This window comes from Lolium perenne, chromosome 3, assembly GCF_019359855.2.
Source record: "Lolium perenne isolate Kyuss_39 chromosome 3, Kyuss_2.0, whole genome shotgun sequence".
Classification (NCBI taxonomy): domain Eukaryota; kingdom Viridiplantae; phylum Streptophyta; class Magnoliopsida; order Poales; family Poaceae; genus Lolium; species Lolium perenne.
Window position 1 is genome coordinate 14402197 of NC_067246.2, and position 26459 is coordinate 14428655.

Consider the following 26459-nt stretch of genomic DNA (forward strand, 5'->3'; position numbering starts at 1 on the left):
GGGCTGGGAGAAAACCATCACTTTCGTATTTGCGCACATGGGGATGTTTGGCGAAAGTCAATATTCCAATTACGAAGAAGCGCAAACTCGAACCAAAGACAGTGGATTGTATCTTTCTAGGTTATGCTCCGCGGAGTGTAGGCTATAGATTTTTAGTAGTTCAATCCGAGGTACCTGATATGCATGTTGATACTATTATGGAATCTCGTGATGCAACATTTTTTGAGAATATGTTTCCTATGAAAGATATGCATAACATTGCTAGAATTTCTACTGAGATAATTCCTGAGTCTAGTCCATCTAATGAGTATTTTGAACAATCACATGAGAATGTTACTGAGAAGGATGACAATGAAGCTCCTAAACGGAGCAAGAGACAGAGGATTGAAAAATCCTTTGGTGATGATTTCATTGTGTACCTTGTGGATGATACTCCCACGTCCATTGCAGAGGCATATGCATCTCCAGATGCAGATGACTGGAAAGAAGCTGTCCATAATGAAATGGACTCGATTCTTTCTAATGAAACTTGGGAGCTGTCACAACGACCCCATGGATGAAAGCCTGTAGGCTGCAAATGGGTGTTCAAGAAGAAGCTAAGGCCCGATGGTACTATTGAGAAGTACAAGGTGCGGCTTGTAGCTAAAGGCTACACATAGAAAGAAGGCGAAGATTACTTCCACACATATTCACCTGTCGCTAGACTTACCACTATTCGAGTACTACTGTCCATGGTTGCCTCATATGGTCTTATCGTTCATCAAATGGACGTAAAGACAGCTTTTCTTAATGGAGAGTTGGAAGAGAAAATCTATATGGATCAGCCTGATGGATTTGTAGTAAAAGGTGAAGAAAGAAAGGTGTGCAAGTTGCTGAAATCTTTATATGGCCTGAAACAAGCACCTAAGCAATGACATGAGAAGTTTGAAAGAACTTTAACTTCTGTAGGCTTTGTTGTCAATGAGGCTGACAAGTGCGTTTACTATGGCCATGGTGGGGGCGAAGGTGTTATATTGTGTTTGTATGTGGATGATATTCTGATATTTGGTACAAACATGAAAGTAATACACGAGGTCAAGTCTTTCTTGTCAAAGTGCTTTGATATGAAAGACCTGGGAGAAGCTGATGTGATTCTGAACATCAAGCTTATTAAGAACGAGAGTGGGATTACTCTAACGCAATCCCATTATATTGAAAAGATCTTGAGCCAGTTCGGCTATATTGGTAGCAAGTCTTCTCCAACACCTTATGATCCCAGTGTGACATTACGCAAGAACCGGAGGATTGTCGTAGATCAATTGAGATATTTTCAGATTGTTGGCTCACTCATGTACTTAGCGAGCGCGACTAGACCTGACATCTCTTTTGCTGTTAGCAAGTTGAGTAGGTTCATGTAAAACCCGGGTACTGATCATTGGCATGCACTTGATAGGGTCACGAGCTACCTATGTGGTACAATGAGTTATGGGATTCACTATTCAGGGCACCCAGCTGTGCTTGAAGGATATAGTGATTCAAACTAGATCTCTGATGTAGCTGATCTCTACGCCACTAGTGGGTATGTATTTACCTTTGGAGGTGGTGCAGTGTCATGGAGATCTTGCAAGCAAACCATATTGACAAGGTCAACTATGGAAGCAGAACTTACTGCTTTGGACACAACCACTGTTGAATCAGAATGGTTGCGTGAGCTCTTGATGGACTTGCCTGTGGTTGAAAAAACTGTACCGACAATCCTTTTGAATTGTGACAATCAAACTATAATTGTCAAAGTGAACAATTCTAAGGATAACGCGAAGTCATCAAGACACGTCAAAAGACGTTTGAAGTCTGTCAGGAAATTGCGAAACTCCGGAGTAATAACTGTTACATATATTCAAACAGACAAAAACCTGGCAGATCCCTTTACAAAGGGACTATCACGTAATGTGATAGAAAGTGCATCGAGGGAGATGGGTTTAAGACCCGTTGATGTTACACCATAGTGGTAACCTAACCTTTGTTATCGGAGATCCCGTGAATTAGGACCTGGGAAGAACAAACTAGTGGTTTAATTGAGGAGAGTATTATGTAACCATTTGTATGTGAAGATGCACAACTCTCAATTGCTATAAGGCAGGTTGGCAACAAGACTTAATGTGTTTATGTTGGCTATTTTAGCAAAGATGTTGTCCTACAGAGCATTCTTGAAATAACACACCTATATGAGTCCGATTGTTAAACGTCGCAGTCTATGAGATTTGGGTGATCTCTAGTAAACTCATGAAGAGATCACGAAGTATGATGCATATGCTTCACCCGCTGGGTAGGCTACTGGTAGCCATGTACTGGTTATGACTTTGAGTGAAACCCTGTTCACACAAAACTTGCAATTCAAGGTTTAGTCCATTGTTTAAGTGTGAATGGATGTAGCTTAAGGTTCTAGGCGGAAGTTCAACTTAACAGTCTCCGCTGAAACACTGGTATATAAACAAGCAGCGAGTATTGGTAAATCTCTAAATGGGCATTTGAGATCTGGTGGGGGATTGTTGAAATATTGGGTCCACTTTTAGTGGCCCACATTAGATTTCACATATCCCTAAAAATCTCAAAGCCCACGTTGTGGCAGCCCATGTGAGTTTGAGCCCAAGTGGGTGGCAGCTCAGTAGGGAGTGGCAAGAGATGGGAAGTTTAGTCCCACATGGAAAGTTGGGAGGAAGTTAGACCACCTTATAAGGTGGGTTGTTCCACCAGTAGTAAGTGAGTAAGAATAGGAGTGGTTCACGCGCACTCCTCCTCCTCCTCCTCGCTCGTCTCGACACGACGCGACGCGACGCGACGCGACGCGCGCCGCGCTCGTGGTGAGTGGATTGAGCCTCGAGCCGAGACTTTCCTCACTTTTTGCATGTCAGGAAAACGAACAGAGTCCTAGACGGACGCGTCGCAGTTAGTCGGTTCGGGTCGCTCCCTGACCGTGGGCTGTCTGTAACCGACTCAAAACGTGTGTGTGACGTGGGCGTGGCCCACGTTGCCTAGGGTTTCTTGAGCCTATATAATCTCTTGCCCGGATACCGCAGAAATACATCTAATACACGAGTTAGGGTTTTTCCACCTCTCTCTGCTTGCGCCGCCAACGTAGCCTACTCCATCCCGCGCGCCGACGTGCATCGGCGAACGGGAGAGCAGGTCTCCAAAACCGCTCGCCCTTGCGATCCTGTACGGGAGAGGGCGAATTAGGTTTTCGAGAAGCGTTGTGCGCGACTGCTAAAGCTCTTCATCACGGGTCGCCTTCCGTCCAAGTCGGGCAGTGCTGCCTACCGTCGTCTTCAACGCCGTCTACTTCGACCCGTCGTGCCTGTCGTCAACAACGTTGTCATCAACAACGTTACTGCCGAGACATCATCTGCTACACCTCCACCGCCACCTCCACAAGATCGGTACGTGCGACATATCTCGATCTGTTTAACGATGGATGTTTTGTTGTTTGCCCTGCTACTATTCATGTTGATTAATGCATCTAGTATGTTCGAGTTTCACATGTTAGTAGTTGTTGTCGTCATGTTTAATATTCTGGAAATAATCATGAAAATTGTGCCTAATTATCCAACAACTACACCATCAAACTGCCCCAATAAGTCCATTTAAAACATCTAGCATGGTTATATTTTTGGTATCTGGATCAACCCAACTCTTTAGAGTACACAAATGGAGAAGATGGTCCCAACATCAATTATTGCAGATCCTCTTTGCTCTAGGTTCTTAGCCATGCCGACACCCAAACACTTCTCTTGCAACTCTACGAAGGTGATCAAAAACCACATGCACCGCTCTTTGCACCTTTTCTTTATGTAGGGTTATCCATTCGTTCAACAACCAAGACAGACACAAAATAACATTAGCAAGATCCTTAGGCTGAATTCTTTGAAAACATGCAACATTTGTAGTTTTCCATAAATACCATAACAAACCAGCAGTTCCTATCAACGCAACAAGCTTAGTCATCCCAGAAAACTTAGAAATCCAGTTCCGACAGAAATCAAAATGATTCTTAGTTCTACAAACAACACCCAAAATACTCCCTACCACATTCCAGTTATACCTAGCCATAGGACAATAAAAAAATAATGATTTAGCGATTTCATATCCTCCACAAAACTCACAAAACCTAGAGCCCTTCCGCCCTCTTTTAATTAAATTACATTTTGTAAACATCATATTCTTAACCAAAAGCCAAACAAAATCTTCGATTTGAGAGGCAGTGATAGCCGCCAAATCATCTTATAAGCAAAAAAAAATCACTCTACGAGCTAACATAGTTGTATATTTATTTCGCCAAGAAGCTCCCCGACTTAGTTAATAACCAAACTTTCTTTGTCAGGTTCTCCTGAGAGGATTGTCTGACAACAGAAATCCAAAAATTTATTCCACAGTTCTATAGTCTCATCATATACGGAACATCTGAATCTAATACATTTGAAATCATGAGCAAAAACTTTAGCAACTGTTGTTTGATGAGTAAATGAAAGATTATAAATTCAAGGAAAAAAGGACATAGAGATGTTTTGCCTAACCCATACATCTTCCCAAAATCTAATTTTCTCCCATTCCCTAGAATTCTCTTACACCAACTATAGAACACATTCTTCACTTCCATCAAGCCAAACCAGAAGTGAGAGCACCTAACATAGTTTCTATCTTGATTAATAGTTCCGTATTTCACTTACTTAGTCATTATCCTCGGCTTCGAGTCTCCACAACCATTTACATTATAAGCTATTGTTCCTCAAATTTAAATTAGTAACACCCAACCCTCCGTGATATCTAGGATGACAAACATCGCTCCACTTAACTAAATGATAATTTTGACACCTTCTTTATGTTGCCACGGAACTCTAGCTCTAAAAGTTCCATACACTTCAAAGCACCTTTAGGAACTCCAAGTAAGGAATGCATAAAATTTGGAATCGTTACTTAAGCAAGTCTCCGTAAGAATAATTCTACCTCCCACCGAAAGCATATTCCCCTGCCAACTTGGTGTTTTCTTTTCGATTTCCTCTTCTCGAGGTTTTCAATAAGAGTTACTTAGTACTTTATAATGCACAGGGATCCCTAAGTATCTAAAAGGGAAATCGCGAGCTTTGCAAGTGAATATATACTCATATTCTTCCGGTTTTTTCATTAGCTTGCTTAAAACAAATTTTGCTTATAGGAAAATTAGTTTACAATGTTGAAAAGTGCATAAGATAATTTATAAGTTTCTTCCACTCTCCAAGTCATCCTCAAACATAAAAATCGTGCCATCAGCGTATTGTAGCATCGACAATGCACCTTCATAAAGCTCTTGAATTAAACCTTTGATGAAGCCTTGTTCAATAGCCCTCATAACCAGTGTAGCTAGAACATCTGATGTTAAAAAGGATAGGCCACGACAGACATTGTTGGAGACCTTTTCTAGTCTTAAAATAAGGACCAACTAAATCATTTACAAAAACATTAATACTTCCACCAATCACCACATGTTTAATCCAATTATTAAAAGCTACAGGGAAACCTTTTATTTCTAATACTGAAAACATAAAATTCCAATTAATTTTATCTATATTTTTTCAAAGTCAACTTTAAAAAGTACACACTTTTTTGTTGAATATAATGAATTGTTTCATGAAGCACATCTACACCATCTAAGAAAAATCTGCCCTTAATAAAAGCTGATTGTATCTTAGAAATAACCTTATCAACCACTAGGATGGCTCCATTATTCAAAACTTTGGTGGAAAAATTGAACACAACATTCAAAAGACATATAGGTTTGTATTTTGTCTGCCCCCTTCCCTTTGGCAATAAGTATGATTGTCCCATTTGAATCTACAAATATTAACTTTTCCTTCATAAAAATCCGAGAACATCCTAAAGATATTGACATGGGCATACCCTTCGGGTACCCATTATTACTATACCTGGTTCGGCTCGGCCCAATATGGAGACAACCCGAAGAAGTAGTCGACTAGGACTCTTGTAAAACCCTAGGCTGGTTGCATATATAAAGCCAGCCAGGACACCCGAAATAAAGGGGAGAGGACAACAGATAGACAGAATCTAGACAACATAGATCCGCCTATGGCGACACCATGTAAACATATTATACTCTTATACTGGATTGCTAGCAGCACGTAGGGATCCTCCACCGAGGGGACCCGAAGCTGGGTACGTCGTGTGCCTAATCTCGTCCCCGGAATCTCCATCGTCGCTCTTCCCGAAAACCCTAGTCTACAATATGTAGGCATTGCCGAGGTATTCCCTCGTCAATTGGCGCCGTCTGTGGGAATCGCGACGACTGGATTTTGTTATCCGGGCGAGATCCTTCGAGTTCATCATCAACAACTTTCAGTTCGTCATCAACTACTACATCTACCGGCCGGCCAGATTTTTTTTCTTCGCGTCATTAGCAAACATCAGATCCCATCTGGCCGGTTCGTCAATAAATTCGCGGCTGCGACCGATTGCCTTGAGGAGTACGTCGCGCGTGTGAACTGTGAAAAGAGAATCGCGTGCACACGATCGAAAGGAGACAAGCAGATTTCATCACGTGAAGGCTAAAGACCAAGAGCAAGGAGTTCAGATCGGTGGTTTCGAAGTTGCGCGAACTTACAGAAAGTTTGGTCTGCCAAGAAGAAGCAACGTCCACGTCCATCAAGCACAGGAAGCTGTCACGCGGTTTTGTCCTTCGGCACGTCCGGTCGTAGCGGCAAGATTGGGTCAGAGCAGAACACCGATCGTGAAGAAAAAAAAAAGGAGGCGATCTATTCCAACGAGGTTTAAGTCAGAAATCTCACGGTGAATTTCCAAGCAAGGAGAAGACAAAAAGAAACTTCGTGGACTCGATCCGAAATTCATCTTCGTGGATTTATTATCCGACATAAAGGCTTTCAGGGGCTATATTTCCAGTTAATTATTATTTACAAAAAATTATTTGGTCAAATATTTTTTGGCACTGTTATTTGCACGCAGATTTTTGCGCCGTAATATAACTACAGATCGGAACAAGCTTCAACTACTTCGCCACGCACAGTTACCCGGGGGCTCGTTTGTTGCATTGCGGGCTCAACATATTCGGGAGCTCACCCGTCGCGGACCCATCACTTCATCGACTACTACTACATGGACCCGACCATCAAATACAAAAATATGAGATCACAATAAAATTTCGACCTCCGCTGCTGCGCCGACCCCGTTCGCCATGGCGCTCACTATGTTTCGGGGCTCATCCATCGAGGATCTGCTACATCTACCACGTCCACCGCTTCGACTGCGTTTGTCGGACGACCTACTTCCACGTTCACTCCGTCGCGCCTGATAAAAAAGCTAAGTGTTTCCTCTCCCGAGAATTAATAATTTACTTTCGCCATACCCGAATACTCGGGGGTTGCGTCATTACATTATTACAGAAAATTCACCCAAACACTGGGGCTGCGCCATTACTTCGTTATCATAAATATACTCGGTTACTTAGTGAATTTCTTTCTTCGGCTCTGGATATATCTTCTCCGGCTCAGTGAAATTATTTTCTTCGGCACAGTGGAATTACTTTCTTCGACTTAGTGGCTTTGTCTTCTTCGGCTCAATGGATTTATTTTTTCGGATTACTGGATTGGTTTTCTTCGGGTTATTATTGGTTCTCTTATACAAAACCCGATGCGTTTCCGGGTCAATGGATTCATCTTCTACGGTTATTATTGGATTTATTTTCTTTGGGTCAATGGATTCATCCTCTGTAATATCAACGGATTTACCTTCTATGGTTATTACTTGATTCTTTGGTTCAATGGATTCATCCTCTACGATATCGGCGGTTTCCTCTTCAATATATGCTCTATATTTAATGGCGTAATCTTCAATTTGGATTCATCTCAAATACTTCATCTTGGATTCATCTTCATGGGTTCATATTATATTATGGACAATGGCTTCATCATAAATGGTTTTACCTTATATAACGCCGCGACTCTATCAATTTCTTTCGACATCATGGCTAACACTCGGGGGCTCAACCATGACTTCGCCTCGGGTCGCAACTGCCACACAGCATCTAAGTAACAAATCATAACGTTACCCCAGCAGTGCTCGGGGGCTCGGCTATTTCTTCATTAACAATTTGGCGGCATTCATTATTTTCTATTTGGTGGTTTCTACTTTGGTTATACTTCTTATCTACACTCGAAGACTTCATCATGCATCGACTTCGTCGTGTCCAAAAAGCTAAGTGTTCTTTTATTTTGTACAAAGTTGATTATCATTTACTTTCGTCACACCCGACGCTCGGGGGCTGCGCGACATATATTCACTTTACATATCATCGAATCCGAGCATCTGACACCGCATGCGAAAAAGAGAGTCAAAGAAAAGATAGAAAAAGTTTGTTCATTTGTGCAGGAGAAAGCAAATTTCAAAGTATATAAAAGAGAACCCGACGAAATCAAAAAAAGCACACGAAAAATTGTCTTTAGGGAGGAACCCGACGAATTCAAAAGAGAACCCGACGAAATCTGGAGAGAACCCGACGAAATTATCTTCATGGAGGTCTCGACAAATTATCTTCATGGAGGTCTCGACAAATTATCTTCATGGAGGTCCCGAAAAATTATCTTCAAGGAGGTCCCGAAGAATTGTCCTCAAAGAGGTCCCGAAGAATTATCCTCAGGAAGAACCCGAAGAATTAGGGAGGACCCGGAAAAAATTTCTTAAAGGAGGAACTCGACGAAATTATCATCAAGGAGGAACCAAAAAAAAAAAAAAAAAAAAAAAAAGAGAAAAAGAGAGAAAAAAAAGGACGGACAAATCTTCGGGTCTATTGACTCGTCATATTGTTCCGAGCAAGAGCATCGGTGATGTACCCGACAATATAGAAGAACCAATATATTCGGCTGTCTCATCAAGCCCGAGAGAAAAATAGAAGAACCCGCAAAATGGGTCATTGCATCAGCTGAATAAGGCACTCGACAATATATTCTCAGAACGCCAAAGTTGCGATCAATTTCTGAATGCCGCAAATTTGCGAAGGTAAGACCCCAGATCCGTTCTGCTGGGCGTGGCATCGCCGAAGACTGCGCTCTGCTACTTTTATCCGTATCAACAGATACGAAGAAAAATCCTAACGGACGCGTTAGGTACCCGATAAACATGACTGGGACTCGACAGAATGGTAAGACCTTAAGCGGCACCTGTCGATGTTTACACCAGTATCCCGGGATCATGTCCAGGGACGTGATCTTGAAGTAGGTTTTTGCGGATTGCCACTAGAGCAGCTTAATCGGTACCTGATCCGTCGATGAACCAGCCCCAACTACCAATATCCCTGTACAATATAGATATGGATAACAAATAAAAATAGCAATGGCTTGGACCCGACAAATATGGCCTGCGCCAAGTTCTTTATCGAGTAGTACAACTTGAGCCTATGTCCAAGTGCAAGCACCTACCCATAGGCTCGGGGGCTACTCTTATCAAGAGAGTTGTTTACCCTCCCGACGAGATACAAGTTTTTGCCCAAATGCTCGGGAGCTACTTTGAGAAAAAGAAAAATTCAAGTATGACAATATAGAATTGCGGGAGCCTATGATCAAACACAAGCATTTGTTCATAGCCTCGGGGGCTACTCCCATCGGGAGCGCTGTTCGCGCACCCAATCAATATGAAGAAGTTCGAGAAAGAATGACAATATAGCGGCATAAAATGTTGAGCCTACAACCAAGCGCAAGCACTTGGCTGTAGCCTCGGGGGCTACTCCCATCGGGAGCGCTGGTCGCGCACCCGATAGAAAAATAACTTCGACAGCATCTACAACAGTCAGTGTTTGTAGACTCAACTCGATTCTACGACTCGAGTGGAGCCTACTCCCATCGGGAGTACATAGATTTCATCGAATTCTCCAGAAATATAGTAAAAGTTCTTCATCGAGTAGTACAACTTGAGTCTATGCTCAAGCGCAAGCACTTGTCCATAGACTCGGGGGCTACTCCTATCGAGACGCTGGCCGCGCAAAACAAGGAAAAATAATTTCAAGAATCATCGACATCATCTACGCATGATCTTCGGCATGGACCTCGCCTTGTTTTTCTTCGACTTCGGAGATGGTTATGCTTGGAGTTTATACGCAAGTCTTCGACTTCCCTATAAACTCGGGGGCTACTGACATGGGCATACCCTTCGGGTACCCATTATTACTATACCTGGTTCGGCTCGGCCCAATATGGAGACAACCCGAAGAAGTAGTCGACTAGGACTCTTGTAAAACCCTAGGCTGGTTGCATATATAAAGCCAGCCAGGACACCCGAAATAAAGGGGAGAGGACAACAGATAGACAGAATCTAGACAACATAGATCCGCCTATGGCGACACCATGTAAACATATTATACTCTTATACTGGATTGCTAGCAGCACGTAGGGATCCTCCACCGAGGGGACCCGAAGCTGGGTACGTCGTGTGCCTAATCTCGTCCCCGGAATCTCCATCGTCGCTCTTCCCGAAAACCCTAGTCTACAATATGTAGGCATTGCCGAGGTATTCCCTCGTCAGATATCATCAGCTAACAAGTCCCAAATATTCTGGTAAAACCCTATTAGAAAGCCATCTGGCCAAGACACTTTATTATGTTTGATGGAAAACACACCCTCTTCGATTTTTCCATGGAAAAACAACAATTAATTTTAGTTGAGATTCACGGATAGCACAGAGTTTACTGGGGAAAACAGGCGATAGCCCTACGGAACCAAACAAGTCTTCATAAAAACTAGTGGCATACTTTAATAAATTCTCACCCCGTGGATTATCCCTTCTTGAATAAATCTAAAGATTCTACTTAAAATCTTTAATTTACCAATTTCTTTACATATAAAATAATTACTCCGTATTTGTATTTCCCTCTCTAATATTATGCTCAAAGCTATGCTAGGCGGAGACTGGAGAAGGATAGCGGTGGGTGGGTCCCGTCCTTACGTCGTGCCCTAGCAAGCTAAGGCTGGTGCCAATGCATCACCCCACTATAGCCTGCCACGTCAGCTTTTTTCCTCACTCTCACCCCACTCTCACCCCACGGTGCCAATGCACAGGCTATAGTGCTAGCTGTCACCTCTCTCTCCTCCACATCAGCTTTTCTCTCTCCTCGACATCAGCATTTCTTTTTCAGATTACAACATTCAAAATAATGCAAGAAAATTATTTTATTGAACTAAAATTGTTACCGATTACAATATAAAAAAAATTACATAAAAATTTGAAAAAATTACATAATCTAGGCATTAGCCCACACATGCTCAATCAAATCATGCTGGAGCTGTGTATACATCGGTGAGTCCCTCATTTCGTTGTCCATCGAATCCTCGGCTGCTAGGCTTGGTGGTGCATGGTTGTGTATCGCAGGGCCGACATTGGAATCAACTGTCTCATAGATGTTCTCCAAATTTGTATCACGCTCATCGTCGATGATCATGTTGTGCAGAATGACACATGCACGCATGATCAACCCAAGAGTACGCCTCGAGTACGAGCGTCCCGGAATTGCTAGAATGTTGAACCTAGCCTTCAGCACTCCAAAGGCACACTCCACATCTTTGCGCCAAGCTGATTGAGCAGCAGTGAACAGTCGATGCTTTTCACTTTGTGGAAGAGTAACACCTTTCATGAACACCGGCCAGGAGGGGTAGATGCCGTCGGCAAGGTAGTAACCATAGTTGTACTCGTGTCCATTCACCGTGAAGTTCACTATGGGTGCTTCTCCCCTAAGCACATCAGTGAACAACGGCGACTGGTTGAGTACATTGATGTCGTTGTTGGACCCGGCCACTCCAAAAAAGGCATGCCAGATCCAACGATCATACGACGCAACGGCTTCTAAGATTATGGTAGGGTGTTTGATGTCTCCCCTTGTGAATTGACCGGCATGCGCCACTGGGCAGTTCCTCCACTGCCAATGCATGCAATCGATGCTCCCTAACATGCCCGGAAAGCCACGCTCCTCGGCTTTGGCTAACAGACGCTGAGTATCCTCGACAGTTGGTCGACGGCAAAACTGTTCGTTGGCTCCGCCTCCTCGTTGAGCATCGCCTCCTCATACTCCGCCTAGAATGCACCGATCATATCACCCTCCATTCCGTCGCTCGAACTGCTGCTAGACGAAGACATGGCGTTGAGAGGAGTGGAAATGGAGAGTGGAGGAAATGAATTGAGGTGTGGAATGAGTGAAACCATATGGGGGGTATTTATAGGGGGTGGGGATGAAATTTTGGGGTTTTTGGCTTTTTTCGAATTTTTTGAGCCAGCAACGGCTACCCCAACGGCTAGCTGAGGTGGACGAATCAGATCGCGCCACCTCAGCTAGCCGTTACCGCCTCCCTCTCGCCCCGCCTATCGCCCCGACCTGCCAACGCTGCCGCCTCCCTCTCCCCCCCCTCTCGCCCCCCTCTCGCCCCCAGCGCGGGCGGTAGCGGGCGCTACCGCCGGCGCCCGCGCCACCGCCCCGCGCTCTCGTCTCGCCTCCCTCTCGCCTCCCTCTCGCCCCGACGCCGGCGCTACCGCCCCTCCTAGCGCCCGCGTTGGCACCAGCCTAATCCGTTTGCTCTAGGCTTGCGTGTCGTCCAATCCGTACATGTTGGCCCACCGGAACACGTAGGATGCCAGTCTCGTCTTCACTATCCACACTAACAGAGCTCCGATCAGCAAACTCAACCATGATATGATGGCCTTCTCCAACGAATCGCTCAAACCTCTGAACCTGGTCACAAACCGGCAATGAACTTCCGGCTCAAGAGAGAAGAGAACACTTCCTAGCTGGCTAGCTTACGTGGAGCGAGCAGGTGGCACGTCCTATTCGCCAGCCATTTCTGCGTCCTTCCATCGTAGGATGAGGACCAGGCAGCCACCGATAAGAACTTTCCTGCTTGGCGACGAGCAGCGAGCGGCTTTTGACCGGGGCACGTACGTGTACGCTGTTCGTCATGACCGTTCGATAGCGATCGAACGGCGAGAGCGACGGACACGGTTGGCGCCCAGCGCCCTTCCCGCAGGTCGATCTCCGATCATGCGCGTGGTCTACTTTCATAATCAGTCGTGGACTCCAATCTCCAACGATACTAACTACGATGAGATCTGCCCGTGCCCGGTGCTACTACAACCTGTCGGCTGGCTTGACTGGTTGGTTGCTTGTATTTTGGCCTTCTTGAGCTTGACTAGCTATGTGCTGGAGCATGCACGTAGTACGGTTCCCATTACTCATGGGTCGCCATTGTTGAAAGCTCGGACACGCGGTGTTGATTTCTACGTGCTGGCCTGGTGTCTCTCCTGAAAATGAATATTTTGTCTGGGAGTCCAATAATTAACTACAGGAATGGCTCGGCAGCTGGAAACCCTCGGTGTAGGCTACATCGAGGGCAGCCCTCGGCGTAGCTCCTCGGGAAATATCCGCCTCGGCAGAGCCACGTGGGTCGTCGGCGCAGACCCGGCCCTCGGCGTAGCTGCCAACATTTTTTTATCAATCAATACCACATATATTTATAGTAACAAATAGTACATGATAGAGATACATGAACTGACTCCAACGATTACAAAATAAAGTCTAAAAGATAGTAACAAATCTTCGAGGTCTTCAACTTCTTTTTTCTTCCAGACCATAATCTTGTACTCTTCTGAAGGCAGAAAGATAGATAACGAACCATAGATCTGTAAATACCGACGAAAGTTCTCCCATAATTTTTTGAGTCGCAAAGCAGTCATTCAACATCGGCAAGAGTACCAAAACCAGTATGTCAGGGAATAACAACCGACTAGCTTTGTCGTCGTCGATGGAGAGCCGAGAGTACGAATCACCATTGTCGAGGACGTAGCAGCCGGGACAAAAACTACGAGGATAATCCTCCTCGCGGCAACAACGACAAAAGATCCAAAATCGATCTGGCGAAGCAAGATCTGAAAGCCCACACCTAGAGGATTGTAATCTTTCAACACCACCATTGACGTCGGTAAGGAGATCGCGTCGTCGAACGAAAGCCCGAAAATCACTTATTGCAGACGATGCCATCTCCATTGAGGGGAAACCAACAAGAAGACGACTACCAAAAACCAAACATAATCTCAACTGAAAACATTACTTTTACTGAAAACTCCACGCATAGATCGGGTTCCCCACTTCTCTCGACGCCGGCGAAGCCGATCGGAAGAGGGAGAACCGATCTATGGAGGAGGCTGAAGTGGAGGCGGGTAGGGTTTTGGAGAGGCGGCAACTATCTTTTCGCCTTTAATTTAATTTTGCATTCACTTCATCCCTAGCGAGGTAACAAAAGAAAGTTAAAATCCATAGTAGATAATGAATTTTGTGTCACTATTAAATCACCACCACCATGTTACTCCATCTAATACACACGTTCATCCACACATATTCTCCATGGTATCCTAGATACTTTGCTTATGTGGCATTATATTAAATGATGAAAGAGAGTGATGTTGTATCTTAGCTAAGATACAACTCTTGCGCAAAACCATAGGCAAAATGCATTGCTAGCTCAATCACATGCATGCATATTCCTAAAATTATTAAATGTAGATAGAACACTTAAGTTACTCCTCCATCTCAGTTTACTAGTGTCACGCCCCGAGATCGGGCCTAGACGAGACAGCCGCCGCGCGCCTATAAATCGAGAGGCTTATACTCGCGCAAGGCTAAAAATGCAGGCTAAAACCAGCACAGTGGATCTCAAGAAGCTCAAGTACAACATTTTTATAACTTTTGTTTATAGTTACACCAGAATTACAACTAGATTCTCTATTCGCTTCCCACATGCTGGTCCAGCCTAAACTTCCGATGATGGGGTCTTCCGTTAACGATCTCTGCGTCTAAAAAAACATGGGGGAGCTTGGATGAGTACGACAAGTCATACTCAGCAAACCGATTATACACAATCATATAAGATGTAAAATAGAAATGCTTTTCTAAAAACAAAAGATGATTAAAGTATTAAGCATATTAAAAATCATGGTGCCACACATGAAAGTAAGTTTCCCTGCCTGAGAATCACAGGGGTGAAATTCACACTTTTACACTCTGCAGAGGGGTACTCCGACATCGACAGCCTCAACTGGCACCACACAGACGCTAGAGGAGCAGAGCCCTTTAGCCCACTAGAACCCGGACACCTGAACCTACTGATGTCGATCGCTCCTACGGATCCATCATCGACACGTTCCACAACAGGGCCGTCCCTAGCGGAGAACTCAGTCAGTCCCATACCTGAATTGTGACCGGTACAATATATTTACCTTCGTGTAGCGTGTGGTTCGATGACATCCATCCATGATCCATGTGCAGCGTGTGGTGGTCGAGGTCTTATTCTGAACCTACATGTATGTGCATCTGCAGCTCAAGCCATGTAGTCATGTACAGCTTTGCTAGATTACTTATTCACCAGGTGAGTCTTTGGCTTAATTGGTTTAGCTAGCCTGTGACCGGTGCCATCCGTTGATATCGTTCGTCGTCGCCGTCCTTTGTGCAGCGGTAGCCCCTTTGCCTCTGGGGATCTTCCTGAGCACGCCAGAGTCCATCCGGGAGACTTGGGTCCGGAAATCGTGTGCGCCCTTCGCCACCAGGTGATCCACCTCGTGCTCGTACCGCTCGTACAGCGCCGGCACCGTCATGGTGCAGAACACAACTGCCAAAACACAAAACCGACAGAGTGAGACAGATCAATCTCTCGAGATTCAGCTATTCTGAAGAGCTAGCAACCTCTGAAGCTTCTGCAAGAAACTGAAAGTGTCAATTGCCTACCGATGTAGAGCAGGGTGAGGGAGCTGAAGCAGCTCGCGAACACTGACCCGATGTACAGAGACACCGCCGTCTGCAGTAACATGTGTATCAGATGCAGATCAGCCAGTTGATAGATGATAATTTTCGTTGTCTGAAGTGAGTCAGCTTTACCAGGATGAACATCTTCAGGTCCTGTCCGCAAGCGATGTTGTAGAGCTTGTGCACGAACCAGTTGAGCCTCATGTGCAGGCCCAGGATCACCTGCCTCGTGGTTCTCTCTGACAGGACCATCTCCGGGATCCTTGGGACAGGCCTACATGAAGGTTGCAGTTGGCATCATAAAAAAAAACTTATTTCTGCCTAGGGTTTCAGAATAATATCGAAACTAAGTGCGGATGCTTAGTAGGCTGATTTGTTGTTCATTGGGTGGGCCTGATTAGTTACATGGGCTGGAAAAGTTGGTATAGTGTATTGCACTGAAACTCCAATACCTGAGACAAATACTGCAAGATTGAAGAATGGGTGCAATACGTACAAGTTGAGGAACGCGGATGCGTTGGTCCACAGGAAGAAGGTGACCATGGCGATCATGGCCGCGTAGCACACGAGCGTGAGAAAGTGGTACTCCGCCACCTCGAACAGGCCCCACGCTGCCGTCGCCGCGCCGAGGATCGACGCCGACACCTCCTTCCGCCTCCACAGGATGATGTCCGCCGCTGCGATGCATTACACAATCGAATTCAAGAAAGGTCACACTGGCCGCAACGTATTCAGTAGAGCCATGATCGATCGATCTAGCGTTGCGAGAATTGTGGCCTGGTGGTCACCTTTGCGTCCACCTAGGACGGCATGGAGAGGCCTCTCCCTGCCGAAGAGCCTCGGCGCCCTGTGCCCACGTTGCCTAGGGTTTCTTGAGCTTATATAATCTCTTGCCCGGATACCGCAGAAATACATCTAATACACGAGTTAGAGTTTTTCCACCTCTCTCTGCTTGCGCCGCCAACGTAGCCTACTCCATCCCGCGCGCCGACGTGCATCGGCGAACGGGAGAGCAGGTCTCCAAAACCGCTCGCCCTTGCGATCCTGTACGGGAGAGGGCGAATTAGGTTTTCGAGAAGCGTTGTGCGCGACTACTAAAGCTCTTCATCACGGGTCGCCTTCCGTCCAAGTCGGGCAGTGCTGCCTACCGTCGTCTTCAACGCCGTCTACTTCGACCCGTCGTGCCTGTCGTCAACAACGTTGTCATCAACAACGTTACTGCCGAGACATCATCTGCTACACCTCCACCGCCACCTCCACAAGATCGGTACGTGCGACATATCTCGATCTGTTTAACGATGGATGTTCTGTTGTTTGCCCTGCTACTATTCATGTTGATTAATGCATCTAGTATGTTCGAGTTTCACATGTTAGTAGTTGTTGTCGTCATGTTTAATATTCTGGAAATAATCATGAAAATTGTGCCTAATTATCCAACAACTACACCATCAAACTGCCCCAATAAGTCCATTTAAAACATCTAGCATGGTTATATTTTTGGTATCTGGATCAACCCAACTCTTTAGAGTACACAAATGGAGAAGATGATCCCAACATCAATTATTGCAGATCCTCTTTGCTCTAGGTTCTTAGCCATGCCGACACCCAAACACTTCTCTTGCAACTCTACGAAGGTGATCAAAAACCACATGCACCGCTCTTTGCACCTTTTCTTTATGTAGGGTTATCCATTCGTTCAACAACCAAGACAGACACAAAATAACATTAGCAAGATCCTTAGGCTGAATTCTTTGAAAACATGCAACATTTGTAGTTTTCCATAAATACCATAACAAACCAGCAGTTCCTATCAACGCAACAAGCTTAGTCATCCCAGAAAACTTAGAAATCCAGGTTCAGAGCCAGAAATCAAAATGATTCTTAGTTCTACAAACAACACCCAAAATACTCCCTACCACATTCCAGTTATACCTAGCCATAGGACAATAAAAAAATAATGATTTAGCGATTTCATATCCTCCACAAAACTCACAAAACCTAGAGCCCTTCCGCCCTCTTTTAATTAAATTACATTTTGTAAACATCATATTCTTAACCAAAAGCCAAACAAAATCTTCGATTTGAGAGGCAGTGATAGCCGCCAAATCATCTTATAAGCAAAAAAAAATCACGCTACGAGCTCACCTAGTTGTATATTTATTTCGCCAAGAAGCTCCACGACTTAGTTAATAACCAAACTTTCTGTGTAAGGATCTCCTGAGAGGATTGTCTGACAACAGAAATCCAAAAATTTATTCCACAGTTCTATAGTCTCATCATATACGGAACATCTGAATCTAATACATTTGAAATCATGAGCAAAAACTTTAGCAACTGTTGTTTGATGAGTAAATGAAAGATTATAAATTCAAGGAAAAAAGGACATAGAGATGTTTTGCCTAACCCATACATCTTCCCAAAATCTAATTTTCTCCCATTCCCTAGAATTCTCTTACACCAACTATAGAACACATTCTTCACTTCCATCAAGCCAAACCAGAAGTGAGAGCACCTAACATAGTTTCTATCTTGATTAATAGTTCCGTATTTCACTTACTTAGTCATTATCCTCGGCTTCGAGTCTCCACAACCATTTACATTATAAGCTATTGTTCCTCAAATTTAAATTAGTAACACCCAACCCTCCGTGATATCTAGGATGACAAACATCGCTCCACTTAACTAAATGATAATTTTGACACCTTCTTTATGTTGCCACGGAACTCTAGCTCTAAAAGTTCCATACACTTCAAAGCACCTTTAGGAACTCCAAGTAAGGAATGCATAAAATTTGGAATCGTTACTTAAGCAAGTCTCCGTAAGAATAATTCTACCTCCCACCGAAAGCATATTCCCCTGCCAACTTGGTGTTTTCTTTTCGATTTCCTCTTCTCGAGGTTTTCAATAAGAGTTACTTAGTACTTTATAATGCACAGGGATCCCTAAGTATCTAAAAGGGAAATCGCGAGCTTTGCAAGTGAATATATACTCATATTCTTCCGGTTTTTTCATTAGCTTGCTTAAAACAAATTTTGCTTATAGGAAAATTAGTTTACAATGTTGAAAAGTGCATAAGATAATTTATAAGTTTCTTCCACTCTCCAAGTCATCCTCAAACATAAAAATCGTGCCATCGGGCCGTGTTGTAGCATCGACAATGCACCTTCATAAAGCTCTTGAATTAAACCTTTGATGAAGCCTTGTTCAATAGCCCTCATAACCAGTGTAGCTAGAACATCTGATGTTAAAAAGGATAGGCCACGACAGACATTGTTGGAGACCTTTTCTAGTCTTAAAATAAGGACCAACTAAATCATTTACAAAAACATTAATACTTCCACCAATCACCACATGTTTAATCCAATTATTAAAAGCTACAGGGAAACCTTTTATTTCTAATACTGAAAACATAAAATTCCAATTAATTTTATCTATATTTTTTCAAAGTCAACTTTAAAAAGTACACACTTTTTTGTTGAATATAATGAATTGTTTCATGAAGCACATCTACACCATCTAAGAAAAATCTGCCCTTAATAAAAGCTGATTGTATCTTAGAAATAACCTTATCAACCACTAGGATGGCTCCATTATTCAAAACTTTGGTGGAAAAATTGAACACAACATTCAAAAGACATATAGGTTTGTATTTTGTCTGCCCCCTTCCCTTTGGCAATAAGTATGATTGTCCCATTTGAATCTACAAATATTAACTTTTCCTTCATAAAAATCCGAGAACATCCTAAAGATATCATCAGCTAACAAGTCCCAAATATTCTGGTAAAACCCTATTAGAAAGCCATCTGGCCAAGACACTTTATTATGTTTGATGGAAAACACACCCTCTTCGATTTTTCCATGGAAAAACAACAATTAATTTTAGTTGAGATTCACGGATAGCACAGAGTTTACTGGGGAAAACAGGCGATAGCCCTACGGAACCAAACAAGTCTTCATAAAAACTAGTGGCATACTTTAATAAATTCTCACCCCGTGGATTATCCCTTCTTGAATAAATCTAAAGATTCTACTTAAAATCTTTAATTTACCAATTTCTTTACATATAAAATAATTACTCCGTATTTGTATTTCCCTCTCTAATATTATGCTCAAAGCTATGCTAGGCGGAGACTGGAGAAGGATAGCGGTGGGTGGGTCCCGTCCTTACGTCGTGCCCTAGCAAGCTAAGGCTGGTGCCAATGCATCACCCCACTATAGCCTGCCACGTCAGCTTTTTTCCTCACTCTCACCCCACTCTCACCCCACGGTGCCAATGCACAGGCTATAGTGCCAGCTGTCACCTCTCTCTCCTCCACATCAGCTTTTCTCTCTCCTCGACATCAGCATTTCTTTTTCAGATTACAACATTCAAAATAATGCAAGAAAATTATTTTATTGAACTAAAATTGTTACCGATTACAATATAAAAAAAAATTACATAAAAATTTGAAAAAATTACATAATCTAGGCATTAGCCCACACATGCTCAATCAAATCATGCTGGAGCTGTGTATACATCGGTGAGTCCCTCATTTCGTTGTCCATCTGAATCCTGGCTGCTAGGCTTGGTGGTGCATGGTTGTGTATCGCAGGGCCGACATTGGAATCAACTGTCTCATAGATGTTCTCCAAATTTGTATCACGCTCATCGTCGATGATCATGTTGTGCAGAATGACACATGCACGCATGATCAACCCAAGAGTACGCCTCGAGTACGAGCGTCCCGGAATTGCTAGAATGTTGAACCTAGCCTTCAGCACTCCAAAGGCACACTCCACATCTTTGCGCCAAGCTGATTGAGCAGCAGTGAACAGTCGATGCTTTTCACTTTGTGGAAGAGTAACACCTTTCATGAACACCGGCCAGGAGGGGTAGATGCCGTCGGCAAGGTAGTAACCATAGTTGTACTCGTGTCCATTCACCGTGAAGTTCACTATGGGTGCTTCTCCCCTAAGCACATCAGTGAACAACGGCGACTGGTTGAGTACATTGATGTCGTTGTTGGACCCGGCCACTCCAAAAAAGGCATGCCAGATCCAACGATCATACGACGCAACGGCTTCTAAGATTATGGTAGGGTGTTTGATGTCTCCCCTTGTGAATTGACCGGCATGCGCCACTGGGCAGTTCTTCCACTGCCAATGCATGCAATCGATGCTCCCTAACATGCCCGGAAAGCCACGCTCCTCGGCTTTGGCTAACAGACGCTGAGTATCCTCGACAGTTGGTCGACGGCAAAACTGTTCGTTGGCTCCGCCTCCTCGTTGAGCATCGCCTCCTCATACTCCGCCTAGAATGCACCGATCATATCACCCTCCATTCCGTCGCTCGAACTGCTGCTAGACGAAGACATGGCGTTGAGAGGAGTGGAAATGGAGAGTGGAGGAAATGAATTGAGGTGTGGAATGAGTGAAACCATATGGGGGGTATTTATAGGGGGTGGGGATGAAATTTTGGGGTTTTTGGCTTTTTTCGAATTTTTTGAGCCAGCAACGGCTACCCCAACGGCTAGCTGAGGTGGACGAATCAGATCGCGCCACCTCAGCTAGCCGTTACCCCCTCCCTCTCGCCCCGCCTATCGCCCCGACCTGCCAACGCTGCCGCCTCCCTCTCGCCGCCCTCTCGCCCCCCTCTCGCCCCCAGCGCGGGCGGTAGCGGGCGCTACCGCCGGGCGCCCGCGCCACCGCCCCGCGCTCTCGTCTCGCCTCCCTCTCGCCTCCCTCTCGCCCCGACGCCGGCGCTACCGCCCCTCCTAGCGCCCGCGTTGGCACCAGCCTAATCCGTTTGCTCTAGGCTTGCGTGTCGTCCAATCCGTACATGTTGGCCCACCGGAACACGTAGGATGCCAGTCTCGTCTTCACTATCCACACTAACAGAGCTCCGATCAGCAAACTCAACCATGATATGATGGCCTTCTCCAACGAATCGCTCAAACCTCTGAACCTGGTCACAAACCGGCAATGAACTTCCGGCTCAAGAGAGAAGAGAACACTTCCTAGCTGGCTAGCTTACGTGGAGCGAGCAGGTGGCACGTCCTATTCGCCAGCCATTTCTGCGTCCTTCCATCGTAGGATGAGGACCAGGCAGCCACCGATAAGAACTTTCCTGCTTGGCGACGAGCAGCGAGCGGCTTTTGACCGGGGCACGTACGTGTACGCTGTTCGTCATGACCGTTCGATAGCGATCGAACGGCGAGAGCGACGGACACGGTTGGCGCCCAGCGCCCTTCCCGCAGGTCGATCTCCGATCATGCGCGTGGTCTACTTTCATAATCAGTCGTGGACTCCAATCTCCAACGATACTAACTACGATGAGATCTGCCCGTGCCCGGTGCTACTACAACCTGTCGGCTGGCTTGACTGGTTGGTTGCTTGTATTTTGGCCTTCTTGAGCTTGACTAGCTATGTGCTGGAGCATGCACGTAGTACGGTTCCCATTACTCATGGGTCGCCATTGTTGAAAGCTCGGACACGCGGTGTTGATTTCTACGTGCTGGCCTGGTGTCTCTCCTGAAAATGAATATTTTGTCTGGGAGTCCAATAATTAACTACAGGAATGGCTCGGCAGCTGGAAACCCTCGGTGTAGGCTACATCGAGGGCAGCCCTCGGCGTAGCTCCTCGGGAAATATCCGCCTCGGCAGAGCCACGTGGGTCGTCGGCGCAGACCCGGCCCTCGGCGTAGCTGCCAACATTTTTTTATCAATCAATACCACATATATTTATAGTAACAAATAGTACATGATAGAGATACATGAACTGACTCCAACGATTACAAAATAAAGTCTAAAAGATAGTAACAAATCTTCGAGGTCTTCAACTTCTTTTTTCTTCCAGACCATAATCTTGTACTCTTCTTCGAAGGCGTAAAGATAGATGAATCTAACCATAGATCTGTAAATACCGACGAAAGTTCTCCCATAATTTTTTGAGTCGCAAAGCAGTCATTCAACATCGGCAAGAGTACCAAAACCAGTATGTCAGGGAATAACAACCGACTAGCTTTGTCGTCGTCGATGGAGAGCCGAGAGTACGAATCACCATTGTCGAGGACGTAGCAGCCGGGACAAAAACTACGAGGATAATCCTCCTCGCGGCAACAACGACAAAAGATCCAAAATCGATCTGGCGAAGCAAGATCTGAAAGCCCACACCTAGAGGATTGTAATCTTTCAACACCACCATTGACGTCGGTAAGGAGATCGCGTCGTCGAACGAAAGCCCGAAAATCACTTATTGCAGACGATGCCATCTCCATTGAGGGGAAACCAACAAGAAGACGACTACCAAAAACCAAACATAATCTCAACTGAAAACATTACTTTTACTGAAAACTCCACGCATAGATCGGGTTCCCCACTTCTCTCGACGCCGGCGAAGCCGATCGGAAGAGGGAGAACCGATCTATGGAGGAGGCTGAAGTGGAGGCGGGTAGGGTTTTGGAGAGGCGGCAACTATCTTTTCGCCTTTAATTTAATTTTGCATTCACTTCATCCCTAGCGAGGTAACAAAAGAAAGTTAAAATCCATAGTAGATAATGAATTTTGTGTCACTATTAAATCACCACCACCATGTTACTCCATCTAATACACACGTTCATCCACACATATTCTCCATGGTATCCTAGATACTTTGCTTATGTGGCATTATATTAAATGATGAAAGAGAGTGATGTTGTATCTTAGCTAAGATACAACTCTTGCGCAAAACCATAGGCAAAATGCATTGCTAGCTCAATCACATGCATGCATATTCCTAAAATTATTAAATGTAGATAGAACACTTAAGTTACTCCTCCATCTCAGTTTACTAGTGTCACGCCCCGAGATCGGGCCTAGACGAGACAGCCGCCGCGCGCCTATAAATCGAGAGGCTTATACTCGCGCAAGGCTAAAAATGCAGGCTAAAACCAGCACAGTGGATCTCGAGAAGCTCAAGTACAACATTTTTATAACTTTTGTTTATAGTTACACCAGAATTACAACTAGATTCTCTATTCGCTTCCCACATGCTGGTCCAGCCTAAACTTCCGATGATGGGGTCTTCCGTTAACGATCTCTGCGTCTAAAAAAACATGGGGGAGCTTGGATGAGTACGACAAGTCATACTCAGCAAACCGATTATACACAATCATATAAGATGTAAAATAGAAATGCTTTTCTAAAAACAAAAGATGATTAAAGTATTAAGCATATTAAAAATCATGGTGCCACACATGAAAGTAAGTTTCCCTGCCTGAGAATCACAGGGGTGAAATTCACACTTTTACACTCTGCAGAGGGGTACTCCGACATCGACAGCCTCAACTGGCACCACACAGATGCTAGAGGAGCAGAGCCCTTTAGCCCACTAGAACCCGGACACCTGAACCTACTGATGTCGATCGCTCCTACGGATCCATCATCGACACGTTCCACAACAGGGCCGTCCCTAGCGGAGAACTCAGTCAGTCCCATACCTGAATTGTGACCGGTACAATATGTTTACCTTCGTGTAGCGTGTGGTTCGATGACATCCATCCATGATCCATGTGCAGCGTGTGGTGGTCGAGGTCTTATTCTGAACCTACATGTATGTGCATCTGCAGCTCAAGCCATGTAGTCATGTACAGCTTTGCTAGATTACTTATTCACCAGGTGAGTCTTTGGCTTAATTGGTTTAGCTAGCCTGTGACCGGTGCCATCCGTTGATATCGTTCGTCGTCGCCGTCCTTTGTGCAGCGGTAGCCCCTTTGCCTCTGGGGATCTTCCTGAGCACGCCAGAGTCCATCCGGGAGACTTGGGTCCGGAAATCGTGTGCGCCCTTCGCCACCAGGTGATCCACCTCGTGCTCGTACCGCTCGTACAGCGCCGGCACCGTCATGGTGCAGAACACAACTGCCAAAACACAAAACCGACAGAGTGAGACAGATCAATCTCTCGAGATTCAGCTATTCTGAAGAGCTAGCAACCTCTGAAGCTTCTGCAAGAAACTGAAAGTGTCAATTGCCTACCGATGTAGAGCAGGGTGAGGGAGCTGAAGCAGCTCGCGAACACTGACCCGATGTACAGAGACACCGCCGTCTGCAGTAACATGTGTATCAGATGCAGATCAGCCAGGCATTTACATGTGTATGTTGATAGATGATAATTTTCGTTGTCTGAAGTGAGTCAGCTTTACCAGGATGAACATCTTCAGGTCCTGTCCGCAAGCGATGTTGTAGAGCTTGTGCACGAACCAGTTGAGCCTCATGTGCAGGCCCAGGATCACCTGCCTCGTGGTTCTCTCTGACAGGACCATCTCCGGGATCCTTGGGACAGGCCTACATGAAGGTTGCAGTTGGCATCATAAAAAAAAACTTATTTCTGCCTAGGGTTTCAGAATAATATCGAAACTAAGTGCGGATGCTTAGTAGGCTGATTTGTTGTTCATTGGGTGGGCCTGATTAGTTACATGGGCTGGAAAAGTTGGTATAGTGTATTGCACTGAAACTCCAATACCTGAGACAAATACTGCAAGATTGAAGAATGGGTGCAATACGTACAAGTTGAGGAACGCGGATGCGTTGGTCCACAGGAAGAAGGTGACCATGGCGATCATGGCCGCGTAGCACACGAGCGTGAGAAAGTGGTACTCCGCCACCTCGAACAGGCCCCACGCTGCCGTCGCCGCGCCGAGGATCGACGCCGACACCTCCTTCCGCCTCCACAGGATGATGTCCGCCGCTGCGATGCATTACACAATCGAATTCAAGAAAGGTCACACTGGCCGCAACGTATTCAGTAGAGCCATGATCGATCGATCTAGCGTTGCGAGAATTGTGGCCTGGTGGTCACCTTTGCGTCCACCTAGGACGGCATGGAGAGGCCTCTCCCTGCCGAAGAGCCTCGGCGCCCTGTGCCCACGTTGCCTAGGGTTTCTTGAGCTTATATAATCTCTTGCCCGGATATCGCAGAAATACATCTAATACACGAGTTAGGGTTTTTCCACCTCTCTCTGCTTGCGCCGCCAACGTAGCCTACTCCATCCCGCGCGCCGACGTGCATCGGCGAACGGGAGAGCAGGTCTCCAAAACCGCTCGCCCTTGCGATCCTGTACGGGAGAGGGCGAATTAGGTTTTCGAGAAGCGTTGTGCGCGACTGCTAAAGCTCTTCATCACGGGTCGCCTTCCGTCCAAATCGGCGATCGCCTACTGCCGTCTCTTCAACGCCGTCTACTTCGACCCGTCGTGCCTGTCGTCAACAACGTTGTCATCAACAACGTTACTGCCGAGACATCATCTGCTACACCTCCACCGCCACCTCCACAAGATCGGTACGTGCGACATATCTCGATCTGTTTAACGATGGATGTTCTGTTGTTTGCCTTGCTACTATTCATGTTGATTAATGCATCTAGTATGTTCGAGTTTCACATGTTAGTAGTTGTTGTCGTCATGTTTAATATTCTGGAAATAATCATGAAAATTGTGCCTAATTATCCAACAACTACACCATCAAACTGCCCCAATAAGTCCATTTAAAACATCTAGCATGGTTATATTTTTGGTATCTGGATCAACCCAACTCTTTAGAGTACACAAATGGAGAAGATGATCCCAACATCAATTATTGCAGATCCTCTTTGCTCTAGGTTCTTAGCCATGCCGACACCCAAACACTTCTCTTGCAACTC

The 26459-nt window shown here is 45.2% G+C and overlaps 4 protein-coding genes across 4 annotated transcripts; all 4 read right to left on the minus strand.

The window, feature by feature from the left end:
• Positions 1-11269: 11269 nt before the first annotated feature.
• Positions 11270-12973, minus strand: LOC139837794 (protein ALP1-like). The gene is made up of 2 exons (XM_071827074.1): positions 12818-12973; positions 11270-12022 (listed from the first exon to the last, which is right to left on the minus strand). Exons 1-2 carry the CDS (start codon positions 12971-12973, stop codon positions 11270-11272), a joined length of 909 nt encoding a protein of 302 aa, XP_071683175.1.
• Positions 12974-15297: 2324 nt separating this feature from the next.
• Positions 15298-16723, minus strand: LOC127323974 (reticulon-like protein B9). Its single transcript, XM_071827075.1, has 5 exons — positions 16597-16723; positions 16305-16485; positions 15941-16082; positions 15791-15860; positions 15298-15674 (listed from the first exon to the last, which is right to left on the minus strand). The coding sequence occupies exons 1-5, from the start codon at positions 16721-16723 to the stop codon at positions 15457-15459; spliced, it is 738 nt and encodes a 245-aa protein (XP_071683176.1). The 3' UTR covers positions 15298-15456.
• Positions 16724-20272: 3549 nt separating this feature from the next.
• On the minus strand, positions 20273-21977 carry LOC127321142 (protein ALP1-like). The gene is made up of 2 exons (XM_051350167.2): positions 21822-21977; positions 20273-21025 (listed from the first exon to the last, which is right to left on the minus strand). Exons 1-2 carry the CDS (start codon positions 21975-21977, stop codon positions 20273-20275), a joined length of 909 nt encoding a protein of 302 aa, XP_051206127.2.
• Positions 21978-24305: 2328 nt separating this feature from the next.
• On the minus strand, positions 24306-25748 carry LOC127321143 (reticulon-like protein B9). Its single transcript, XM_051350168.2, has 5 exons — positions 25622-25748; positions 25330-25510; positions 24966-25107; positions 24799-24868; positions 24306-24682 (listed from the first exon to the last, which is right to left on the minus strand). The coding sequence occupies exons 1-5, from the start codon at positions 25746-25748 to the stop codon at positions 24465-24467; spliced, it is 738 nt and encodes a 245-aa protein (XP_051206128.2). The 3' UTR covers positions 24306-24464.
• Between the last annotated feature and the right edge of the window lie 711 nt (positions 25749-26459).